The 12,788-nt window shown below is 39.4% G+C and overlaps 1 protein-coding gene across 1 annotated transcript in view; it reads right to left on the bottom strand.

Moving 5' to 3' along the window:
* Positions 1 to 88: 88 nt before the first annotated feature.
* Positions 89 to 12,788, bottom strand: part of dpp6a (dipeptidyl-peptidase 6a) — a 194,349-nt gene continuing 181,649 nt past the window's right edge. The window contains exons 19-26 of the mRNA XM_034147785.1: positions 12,604 to 12,673; positions 11,754 to 11,948; positions 11,252 to 11,306; positions 6,078 to 6,177; positions 5,451 to 5,509; positions 5,279 to 5,351; positions 5,097 to 5,170; positions 89 to 1,461 (exon numbers count right to left, since the gene is read on the bottom strand). Of these exons, the coding sequence (XP_034003676.1) occupies positions 1,312 to 1,461; positions 5,097 to 5,170; positions 5,279 to 5,351; positions 5,451 to 5,509; positions 6,078 to 6,177; positions 11,252 to 11,306; positions 11,754 to 11,948; positions 12,604 to 12,673 (776 nt within the window). The 3' untranslated portion in view covers positions 89 to 1,311. The remainder of the gene's footprint in view (positions 1,462 to 5,096; positions 5,171 to 5,278; positions 5,352 to 5,450; positions 5,510 to 6,077; positions 6,178 to 11,251; positions 11,307 to 11,753; positions 11,949 to 12,603; positions 12,674 to 12,788) is intronic.

Raw genomic sequence — 12,788 nt, 5'->3', positions numbered from 1 at the left:
CAAACATCTTATAAGCAATGATGCATGCAGATTCTGTACATTTTGGTGTGATACCATTGGGAATATTTCTAGAGAATGGTTAATATTTTGTATGTGAAACTTTAAAATTCCTTCAGTATGTCAATCACAAATTACGCCTAGCTAACATTAAGAAGTATCAATTTCATTCATATGTATTTAATATAACAGCTGCTATTTTGGGAATAATACATATTCACTTTCTTCATGAGAGTTATATGAAAAGATAAATACCACTTTTATTTATCTCCCATAAAATGACAACTTGTAGTTTTTACACTTTTGGTTAAGTGAACAACTGAAAAGAGTGTCAGAGGAGCTATTTTTCTATTTTTTCACAAAGCTAGTCTATCTGTTTTCACTTGCTATTAGTCGTTACGCTTCATGATTGAATAAGAGTGGACACATTTTCTCTTCCAACTCTCGAGAAGAAGTTAATAGGTTTACTTCCCAAAAACACACCATTCCTAAAAAAATTACCTATATTTCATAAATGAAGTCCCACTGTTGAATGTTTTCTGACAAAGTAAGGCACAGTGACTTAAACAAGTTGATGCTTCTGTTTTTGAAAAAAAAACATTTGATAAAACTGCAAAACAGTATTAAACATAGCCAGCATCACTGAAAAACATAAAATAGAGGGTACGAGATGAAAAACAGGGCAAACATGAATACCAAATGAAATATATCTCTAATATCCGAGTGAATGTTTGTGTGCTATTTTACAAACGGTAATAACAATAGACACATCCACAGTCCAACATGAAAGTTCTTGACAACTTTAAAAATAGTAACATTTCCTGTATCGCGACAATTCCAGACACTCTGAACACTGTTAACCAGTGTTCTTCACCTGGCGTCTGATTTTTAATAATATACAAGCCCACAAGTTATGTGCTATAAGGTGTCCCTTGTCCTCACAGCTTGAAAGTCTGTGTGAAAGCTGATGCTCCGTCTTCTTTGCTTTTAAGGAGCTACAGTAGTCCAACCTGCTGCAAAGTTGAATCAATCAGTACATTTTATTTTGTTGTTGGCTCTCTCAAGGGCCATTTGGATTTCAGGGCAGAAGATGAAAGGATGGATGTGGGACTATATCCGTCATCTGCTGTAGGGGCAGTCTCAGGTTCAGATTGCGGACACAGGGTGTCCAAATACTAATCACTTAGGTGAGAACAGACAAGAGTTGCATATTGTGGACAATTGTATTCCAGTGTTGTGCTTGGGCACAGGGACAGAATGGAGGTAAGGTAGCATGGATAGTAAGGATTGGGGGCACATGAGCCTCAGGCAAAGCTAACCCTCATCTTCGCTCTCCTCTTCCAGGGCCTCCTCGAACACTCGTTCTGGTAGCCTGAAGCATTCCTCGAAGAAGTTCACCAGGGACTGGCTGAGGTGCTGCTGTGTTGCCTCACTGTGAATAAAGTGGCCTTCATCAGGGTAGATCTGAGATACAAAGAAAAGGTGAGTGAGACACTGCTTTTTACATAATTGTCTGTCACAGACATATCAGTGACGACAAGAACAGCTATTGCACATAATTATATTTTATATGGTTAGATATATTTCATATTTGTATCCAAGAAAAGCAGTGGCGAACCGTCAGGGCCTTCAAGGTATTCAGAGAATACCCTGGAACACTCAGATAAAACAAACACAAAATCGATTTAATTATATAAATAAAATGTAATAAAATGTATATAAAATGAATACATGAGAATCGTATCTATGTTGTTGATCTGTAACATTACAGTGTTACGTTGATTTGTTTGTCCTTCTCGGACCATGCACTACGCATTTCAGTGGTTTTGTGTTAGAAAAGAAAGCAACCAATCAGATCTTGTTCTGGGTCTCTGGGTAGAATATCCTTCAACCAAGGTATTCTATATCCTTGATAGAATGCCCTGGCCGTTGCACTGAATGAGAGCGTACATTTGGACTGACAGTTTGATCAACCAATCATATATTGATTTGTAGCCAATGGGCGTATTTTTTCAGAGTTTCCCTCAGTTCCAGGGTACTCTAGAAGGCCCGGTAGTTAACTGGCTCGAGACAGAGGATCTAGATCAGGGGTGTCAAACTCAATTTCATCCCGGGCCACATCAGCATTATGGTTGCACTCAAAGGGCCGGTTGTAATTTTAATTATATATAAATATACATATATAAATATATAATATATATTAAATAATGTATTATATTACATTGTTGGCCCTGCATTGGATTATTATCAGTTGTGGTAATATCTTCCTAAATAACTATGTCTGTAAGCAGAAGTCTAGGGCAAATAATTGAAAGTAAATATTCAACAATTACACCAATTGTATTAAATAATTTATTATATTACATTGTTGGCCCTGCATTGGATTATTATCAGTTGTGGTAATATCTTCCTAAATAACTATGTCTGCAAGCAGAAGTCTAGGGCAAATAATTGAAAGTAAATATTCAACAATTACACCAATTGTATTGTATATTATATTCTTTGCAAGCTCTTGCGGGCCACATAAAATTAGGTCGCGGGCCGGATTTGGCCCCCGGGCCTTGAGTTTGACACCCTAGATGAATGCGATTCATGCCGTTTTATTGTTTTTAACGTTGAAATGGCAAGTGCAACAGGTGAAGATGAAGTTGTTGCGGAATTGTTGTACCCTTTTCAAGACGACAATTCAGTGAAAAGACGGACATTATAACGCCGGGGGGGGGGGGCGGTGGCGGCGGGGCGGTGTGTGTGTCTACAGAAGGTCCAGTTGTGATAGACACGGTTCGCCACTGAAGAAAAGTTTGCGATGTATATAAAACAATCTTGACGGGACAATTGAGGGTCCTCCACGGACACTTTGATCCAAATACGTTTGCAGATTAACTGGAGAAATGTTAAACTGTGAAACTGATGGCAGAAAGATGGAAGGAGAGAGAAACAGTGAGAAATAGTGAACAAAAAAGGGAAATATTACCTCCTACATACATTATAGTATGAATAGATATAAAGGGCTCATTTGAAAAAAAGATAATAAGCCATTAACCCCACAAATACATGTCTGTATCTAATACAGGCTATAATAATATAAGCAATATAATGAAGATTATTCTCACGAGTAACAAAAGTGTACAGTATTACAAAATCACTTTAAAATCGAAGACTGTATAGGTTTAAATATATATACGTACAGTATATGTTTTAAACTGATTCCGTTTTCAATAGGTCATGCAGATACTAGTGAATGGTTTCACATATTGTATAATTCTGTGTTTTATTGCTCAAGACTTTGCAATCAGGTTCTTTAAAAGGTCCAATATAAATTAAGTAGGGCTGTCAGTCGATTAAAATATTTAATAGCGATGATGATCGCACATTTTTTATCTGTTCTAAATGTACCTTAGAGGGATATTTTTCAAGTGTTTAATACTCTTATCAACATATGAGTGGACAAATATGCTTTATATGTTTGTTTATTATCATTTGAACAATGACAAATATTCTCATGAATATTAAACACAACAACCTCTGAACATTACAAATATTCGCCTCAATTCAACCTGGAACCTCTCTCATACAATACAAAGTGTGTGTGTGTGTGTGTGTGTGTGTGTGTGTGTGTGTGTGTGTGTGTGTGTGTGTGTATGTGTGTGAGAGAATGTGGAGACACTGTGATGGATCGTTGGAGCTATGTGCAGCTCAAGGCATGCTCGAACGGGAGCTGCCTGGACGCTGCAATCGCTGCAATCATGTTGCGCGCACTATCCGTGCTGAGTGTGCTGACTTTTCGTACAATGTCCCACTGTCTGGCTACCTGCATAAAGTCAAGTGCTCGGCGCAGTTGTCGGAGAAATGTCGCTCCTCTATTTTCATTGAAACAGCTCCTTATATCCGTTAGCGCAGCTAGCTAGCACCAGATGCTAACAACAACAACACGTAAGGTGTGCCTCGCTCGCGCCAGCGGCGCCACACATACACACGCACTCCCGGTCCTCCCGATGGCCTGTCCGGGCCTGCCAGTGAGCGTGGAAGTGTGGTCTGCCACAAGCGGGCCGGCAGGAGCGGGGCTGTCAGCATCAGCTTGTAGATGGTATTTTAAACTCGATGCGCTCTGAAACTACGGGGTGGCCGAGGACAAAAAATACACATGCGTTAATCGCGTTAAAATAATTAGTGGCGTTAATTTTTTTTTGCGTTATTAACGCGTTAACTTGACAGCCCTAAAATTAAGTTATTTTTGTATTATTATTATGATTCTGCAATTCAATGCATTTGTTTTAAGGGTGACAAATAACGTTATCTGATTCATCTTGTGCGTTTTGCCCACCTGTGTCCAACTCGTCATGATTCCAAGTTCATTAGTGACAGTTTCTCATATATTATGTTCCTTCCTTCCTACGATTGACTTCATGCAGTCAGTGTAAATGAATATTAATAATGGTCGTTTCATTTACTATTTATAGGCGTTTCATTAAGCCTGCAAAAGGTGCACCATATTTCGAGTTCAGAGTGATTTATCAAGGGAAACCGGTATAGGATGTATGTGTGCACTCTGTTATAAATCGGAATATTTTCAGGCACTTCAGGGTTTCATCCAAATGCAAACTTTTCACGTAAATCCTGCAACTGCACTACATTTTAGGGACCCATGCCAGCTTGCAGAAATATTCAAATTAACAATTTTTAAAATAGGCAAAACAAACCACATTTATGTTGAATAAAAAAAACTGCATGATTTTTGTCAAATATTGTGTGGGATCAGCAAAAAGTGGTCAAGGGGAGACTTTTGATTATCCATAGAAACCATTTGCATTGAGATATCATGAGTAGAAAGGTGATACAGATGCTGTGCGCTCTGTAACCCTTCTATCAGTCCAAAATTAGCTCGTTATCGTATCCTAAATGGATTAGTCCTGGTGTTAATGCAGGATGCCCAAAAAGGTCTGATAATCTCATTATGTGGAATGAAGGCATTGGGAGGGATACTCCTCAGACTGCTGTGATCAAAGAACTCCCAGTGGTTGGCGAATAACTGAACCAGGCAGAGAAATTGTCATCAGCAGGAGTTAAAATTACAGAGGAATACACGTAAAACCACATACCTGTAACGTATAGTTGGCCTTTTCATTTATGAGCTGGCTGATGAATTTTGCTGTATGTTGGAAATGAACCTTTTCTGGAAAAAATATAATGATATATATGACAACATTTCAGGGATTTTTTTGCTTCATGTAATGTTGAAAACTAGAAAATAGATATATGGTTTTGAACATCTTTGTCCTACCATCAGCCGTTGGATGAATTATAAGAAACTTCTTATCCATGAACTGAGATGCTTTGTGTGCTAAATTTGCCATCTGAGGAGTAATGAGACACACAGCAACAAATAAGATTAAATGAAATACAACAATAATTATGACGGAATTTGAAACATCAGAATTAAAATGAAATCTTACTGTGTATGCCCTCGGATCAGGTTTAGGCAGCCCAAGATATCTCTCGGAAAATGCAGATGCTACAGGGTTAAGAGGGTTTCAATTACCAAAGAGTATCAAAACTTCATATAAATAACACATTTCGACAAGTAATTTCTGTCTTTTCTTTGGCCATTTTAAAAGGTAAGAAGTACACTTTTCCATTTTTTTTATTCAAATATATCACCCTTCTAGATATTATTTATTCACCATTCACCCCTCTGGCAAACACAGAGAAATCCAATGTATAGGAAATCAGTCACACTGTGCTACCCACTTCTTCCTTAATTTGCAGTGTCCTGACTTGGTACAGCTAACAGACTACCTACCGCCTCTCATTTTCCGTCACTTTCAACACACACTATTATACTTTTCACATATTTCATTCCTTTGTTAGCTTAGGTGAGGTTGCTGTTGTTAACTTGGCACATTATGATTGAGCTCCTTTTTCACATACACGTACAAAGCCACAGAAAAAACTCCCAGCTGCATATTTCAAAGTGCTAGATTATATATATGTTCTTATACTTTCTGACAGCACTGCCTAGATGAATATGCAGAGATAGCTTTTTGAAAGTAAAACAAAGATCTGCAACAAAAACAGCTTACCGTATAATTCAAAGTCTGTAATGGGTGAGAGGACAGCAGCACACTTTACAGGGGATTCATCGCCCCGGACCAAACGGCTGGTCACAAAGCCTCCATATACCTGAGGTACAATAAACATGCATGTTATTGCCTGCGGAGGAATGTACTGAGTGCACTCAATTCAATATTTGAAATGCTTGTACTTAAATGTAATGCAACTTTTTATTCCACTTGTCTTACAGCTTTAGTTACTTTTCAGTGTAAGAAAACGTTTTTAGAGAGTACTTGTCCATGGACAAGTGAGTTTGACAATTTACTTGTCCGAATACATTTTTCACTTGTCCAGAATGGACAAAAATTGGGGCCACTGGAATCTTCTTCTTCGCCATCGTATTTTACATTTTCGGTAATATTTTACTGCATCACACATAGGGTTGGGTATCGTTTGGATTTTAACGATTCGGGTTCTGCTTTTCGATTCCGGTTATTTTCGGTTCTCGATTCCGGTTCTTTGAGAGGGTAAAAATAAGTCCCATGACAAACTGGGAGAAAAATATATTTATGAAAACATTAAGTCAAATCTGTATTTCTATTTACAAATCACTTCATACTGTTGAATTTCGTTACGGTTATTGAATACAATTATATAAAAATAATCTCTGCATTGTTTAGTTAGTTCTAAGTGGTGCAGTTTGAGAATGTACAATTGGCCCAGTCTCCTGATGTTACACTGCAACCTGCCTGTGAGACAGAGTCCAACCACACATAATAATAACAATACATTATATTTATAGCCTATAGGCCTAGCGCTTTTCTAGAGAGAGAGAGAGAGAGAGAGAGAGAGAGAGAGAGAGAGAGAGAGAGAGAGAGAGAGAGGAGAGAGAGAGAGATAGAGAGAGAGAGAGAGAGAGAGAGAGAGCGAGAGAGAGAGAGAGAGAGAGAGAGAGAGAGAGAGAGAGAGAGAGAGAGAGAGAGAGAGAGAGAGAGAGAGAGAGAGAGATTGTATTCTATCTGCACTAGATATCATATGAAAGCTGAGAGTCCACAGATTCTATTGGTATCTGTGCGATCAAAACTCACTGTGAACCCTGTGTTCTAGTATGATATTTATAAGAGAACATTGTACCTTGAAAATCAATGCATTCTAATAGCGGGTACATTTTACCCGTTGGCGGTTTTAGGTATACAGCGACCCGTGGTGGTTCTAGTGTTAAAACCCCTTGAAAATATTTTTGGTGTCAGAACTTCTGAAAGGTTGACTTTTTAGAGATATATACGTGTGGCAGTTGGGTGTGATTATGGTGTGATTATAGCGCAGGCTGCTGGACAGATGGGAGTGGCTCAGCTGGAGACCAGCCAGGTGATCTGACTCAGGTAATGGGTCACTAAAAAAAAGCATGCTGGTAACCTGCTTCTGGGTTGCAAATGGTCAGTTTAGCTTAGGAAGGTTCCTAATGGAGTTAAATGACCCGGAAGTACCTAAGTGGCAGCAATGATAAGAGCTGTTCAAATTCTCTAGATCAGTGGTTCCCGAACTTTTTGTGCCCAAGGCACACCAAAGGACAAGTAAAAATCTCAAGGCACACCTATTGTGCAAAATAGCCCTTATAACACGTGTTATCACTCATATCATGTAAAATATCTGTAAATGTGCATAATTATTGACTAATGCCAAATAAAATGTGACAAAGACAACTATATTACTCATGAAATATTTATTAACGAAATATTTCAGAAATGAATTTGAAACTTTATCAAATTAGGCTTCATCAAAGCAGCAACACACTCATTTGAACCAGACAGGTCACAAAATTAAAAATGAGGCAAACACTCAGCAGAAATTCAGCACAGAGAACTGTCAATGCAAGGAAGCTGCACTGTCCATGGTCCTGAACTACAAATGATAAATGTAACATTTCAGCAATCAGCATTGAAACATGTGCTATTGTAAATATTTTGCCGACTTACAAATTAGTGAGATACATGTGCCTGTCGGGGCGTGCAGATTTTTTTAATCCTTGGTGGCACTGAGGAGAGGGCCACTCGCAAGTCCTGTTCAACAGAGAGCCGTGACCTCCTGTTGTTCTTCATGTAAACCAGAGTAGAGAACGCCAACTCACACAGGTAGGTAGTGGGAAAAAGAAGAAGTTGCTCAATCGCGTGGTGGGAGATGCTTGGGTACTCCGATGGAGAAGCCAACCAAAACTGATCCAGTGGGAGCTCACTAAATTTGAGTTTCAGTGTGCGGTCCACACGGAGCTCTGCGCACTCCTCTCTCTTTCATAGTGAGCTTTTCTGTTGGGAATTCCGGGTGGAATGGGTCTCGGATCCAGTCATAGTCCTCGATGTCAGCCACACGTGGAAAATAGCGGTCAAACCTCTCTTTTAAGGTCTGACGGTGTTTGGATATACAGCGCGCTCCCTAGCTGCCTGCGGCGCAGCTGATGCCAGCGGGAACATGTCCATGGAGCCCTGTTCCCAAGCCTCGCGCCACAGGATAAGTTTGCCCATAAACCCCCGAATCTTGTCTGTGGATGATAAATGTTTTCATTCCTGCCCTGAAGCTTGGCGTTTAACTCGTTGAGATGCCCAAATATGTCTGCGAGGTAAGCCAGCCTGGCGCACCACCTCTCATCCGCAAGCTTTTCTTTATGTGGGACAGCGTGTTCACGTGAAAACTCCAAAAGCTCTTCCCGAAGCTCATAAAGACGGGATAGGACTTTCCCCCGTGACAGCCAACGTACCACTGTGTGGAGGATCAGGCTTTGGTGGTCGGCTCCCATCTCGGCGCACAGCTGGGAGAAGAGGCGAGATTTCAGGGGCCTTGATTTGATGTAATTCACCATCTGCACAGCCTGATTCAGCACCTCAGTCAACTCCGGGGGCATGGTTTTGGCAACTAATGCCTCTCTATGCAAAATGCAGTGGTTTGTCACGATATGTGGGTTTTGTGCTCTCACCTTAGCAATAAATCCTTTCACTCTCCCCGTCATGCTTGCCGCACCATCTGTGCAAAGACTGACGCACATATTCCAGGTCAGACTGTTCTCTTTTAAATAGTTATTAGTTACCCTGAATATTTCTTCTCCCGTAGTATGGCTTTCCATTTCTTTGCAGAAGAAAAACGTCTCTTTGATAGAGTCAGCATCAACATATCTGACGTTTGCCAGAAGTTGGGCAGCCCCACTTATGTCAGTAGATTCGTCTATTTGTAGGGAAAATCTGCCGCTCGCCTGCAGTTTCTCTGTCAAATGTTGCTCAATGTCTTCTGACATGTCGTAGATTCTTCTTTTGATTGTATTATCAGACGACGGCACTTTGGATAGCTCATTTGCGGCATCTGGACCCAGCATGACACCTACAATTTTTTTGCAAGCGGGGAGGATGAGTGTCTCCGCTATTGTGTGAGGTTTCTTCTGCTTTGCAATGAGCTCCGCTAGCATGCAACTAGCCTCCATTGCCTTTTCAGACACTTTCACACAATCCAACAAACGGTCTTGCTGCCTCTGATTCAGATCCCGCGCTCTTTTGAAGTAGGCCAAGTTTCTCTGAACATGGAAGGTATGTTTGATTTCCAAGTGCCTCTTCAGCTTGCTTGGAACCATGTTCGCATTAGCTAACTTCTCCCGACAGACGACGCACTCGGGCTGAGGATTGTTGACATCCAACTGAAGCCATAAGACAGGTAACTTTCATGATACTGTCTGCTGACAGTTTTTGTTCTCTTTTCTTTCGGTGGTGGGTTGTCGGCAGTCTCTGCACTGGTGGTTGGTGGTTTGCTCCGCACAAGAAAGCGCTCCATTTTCCCTCTTGCGTGTTTCTCTGTTTTAATGTTGTCCTTCAGCCTTCGATGTGCCACGGTCTTATAATTCCCACCTGTGCAACTGCGTTAACAGCGAAATATGGGGTTCTGTGAGGATTTTTTTTAAAAGAATTGTTTTTAGGTATAGAGTTTGCCTCTGTATTATGAAATGAGTGCATACAAAGTACTGATATAGTAAATTAAAAAATAATTATTTTTGTGTAGTTGTATATTGCAATAATAACGTATGGTTGTCACAAAATCCCACGGCACACCCGGACTTGCCTCACGGCACACCAGTGTGCCACGGCACACCGTTTGGGAACCACTGCTCTAGATGATAGGAAAGGAGCTTTGAAACTTCCTTTTAATGTCCTTTAGTTTAGGAAACACTGGACTGACCTTTACGAAAGGAAAGGAGAAAATGCTGTCCCACAATACCTTGCGGCCCAACATTTACAGTAACACAACAATCGTCCGTTCACAGAGACAACTGATCGTGACCGAGAATTGCTTATCATGAAAGTTAAGTTGCTTATTAAGCGTTTTAAAAGTTATACCTTAACTTGCCAAAGTACTTTGTTTGAACATTCAACATTATAATTAATTATTATTATTATTAATGACTTATAAAGTGTTCACAACCTAATTAATAAATGAATTACAAACTTCGTAAACCCTTTATAAGGGTAGTCTTATTAAAGTGGTACCGTTAAAAGATTTAAAAAAAGGTAAACATTTCACAGTGTGACTGAGCGGTATGGGGTTTCTTAAGCTTTTTAAATCATGTTTGAATTGTGATATACACAGTGATAGATGTTAAGGCCTAAGAAGTTTATAATAAAAACTATTGAATTTATTTTTAAATATTTTCATACACCGCAGACGCACATTAATAACATCTGCTGGCGGATCATAAATATGTCAGAAAGTGTAAGTATGGAGGCTGTGGCTCAGTGCGTTAGTGCGCTGATCTTCGGCTCAGGGGAGCAATCGTTCCATCCCCACTGGACGTATAACGTCCAGATGAGACAAAATACTGCTTTTTGATTCTGAGAAGCAGGTTACCAGCATGCTTTTATTTAGTGAGTCATTACTTGATTCTGATCACCTGTCTGGTCTCCGGATGAGCCACTACCATCTCTGCGGCAGCCGGCGCTCTAACCACAACTCACTGCCACAATGTGGTTCTCACAAGACATATGATGGTTACTATTTTTTTTTCTTTTACTGATAATACTGCGGTACTTTTACTTATGCATGTGGAATAATTTTGTTTTGGAAATGCTGCAACATATTTTGTTCCTGAAGTAAAACCCCAAGAACAAATAGTACAACCTGGATATTAACGAAGACATGCATGATTATATTTTCACACAAAGACTATTCTTACCTTTCCAAAAGCTCCAACTCTGGTTTTGTCAACATAGGACTCTTTCAAAATAAAACTGCAAAAAAAACAAACATTGGTTCTAGTTAGGAAGAACAATTCTGATTTGATTTTTGTATACACTGTCTCAGCATAGATACTGTGTTGCACATACTAGCTGTCTTTACAAGGCACTTAGAATTATATAAATTACCTAAACTACTACTATAGATGACCCACTGCAACATGTCATTCCTAAAATAAAAGATCGATATTCTCAAAATAACAAGTAATGTGAGGGAATATTTGCATTGCAATTTAATTAATTGAAGATTGCTTTTTGAAATTGCTAAACATATCAAGAGATTAATTCCACTGTGACTTGGAATTGTCAGTGGGTTTCTATAATAAATGTTATGTTTAATTCATGCCATGAGTCATGAGGAATTCTGGCCCCACATTTTTTTTTTTACTCATGTTTACTTAATGTCATTTTAGAAGAAGACAAGGTTAAAAGATATCATACTTGAGTGCTGCCTTCTGATCCTGTTCCTCATACAACCCCAGTTTATTCTGGATCCGGTGCAGCAGGTTGGTGCCCTTGAAGCCACTACCTCGTCCGTCACAGCGCACCACAATCGCTCCGAAGCTGCTCACCAGCACTGTGGCCCAGTCTAAGTGGAACTGCTCCGCCACCGTCTGACCACCAGGTGTCCCATCGCTACACACAAACAACCAAAAACAACCAGATCAGTGTATTTAAGACTGCTTAAGGCAAAGCATTGTTTCTTTTTTTTCTCTTAATATCAAAAGATTACGCTGGGTATAAATAATAATTTGGTTTCTCTTTGGAAATTGTGGGTAAAAAGCAGTTTCCTTTTATTGTCCAAATACATTATTGCTCTTATGTTCGTAATTTTGGGTGTACTATTTACTATGGGTACTGTATCTGTGAACTGACAATGGGCAACATGTACAGATTAGCATTAGGATAAAATAAAGCTAAAATGCAGCAGATATAACTTGTTCCAAGACAGTCACTTTAATACAGTTACATAATTGTAATTATTAGATAGGCATATGCGCTTGAGATGCAAACAAGCGGATTCCAAAAGGTGATTTCTAAAAAGTTTAGAATTGAGCTAAAGATATATAAATGTACAAAAGAAATGCTAGTAAAATAAAGGGGTGGACTGGAGGATTAGGATAAGTGTCTTTATCCCCAGTGTTATTATTATCCAAGAAGAGTGGAGAACAATATGCTTGATTAAAACTCAGTCCAGGAAGCCATGTTGGGTCAGCATTGCTAATGGACACACACTTTTTCCATGTCAAAATGATTAGACCAGTATGTGAAAAAATATGCTTATACATACACCAACAGGAGCACAGGATAGTGTGATGTGTCCATGAAGCCGGCAGGTTTGAGGATCTGCATTGACAAAGCTGTAGTGTAGATACAAACAACTGTTATGCAAAACATAACATTGCAAACAAACATTAAATATACTCCTTTAATTGAGAAACTCTACCGTATATTTTGAACCTTATTTATGTGTTA

The sequence above is a fragment of the Trematomus bernacchii genome, unplaced genomic scaffold (genome assembly GCF_902827165.1).
Source record: "Trematomus bernacchii unplaced genomic scaffold, fTreBer1.1, whole genome shotgun sequence".
Classification (NCBI taxonomy): Eukaryota; Metazoa; Chordata; class Actinopteri; order Perciformes; family Nototheniidae; genus Trematomus; species Trematomus bernacchii.
This window is presented reverse-complemented; position numbering and strand designations above follow the sequence as displayed.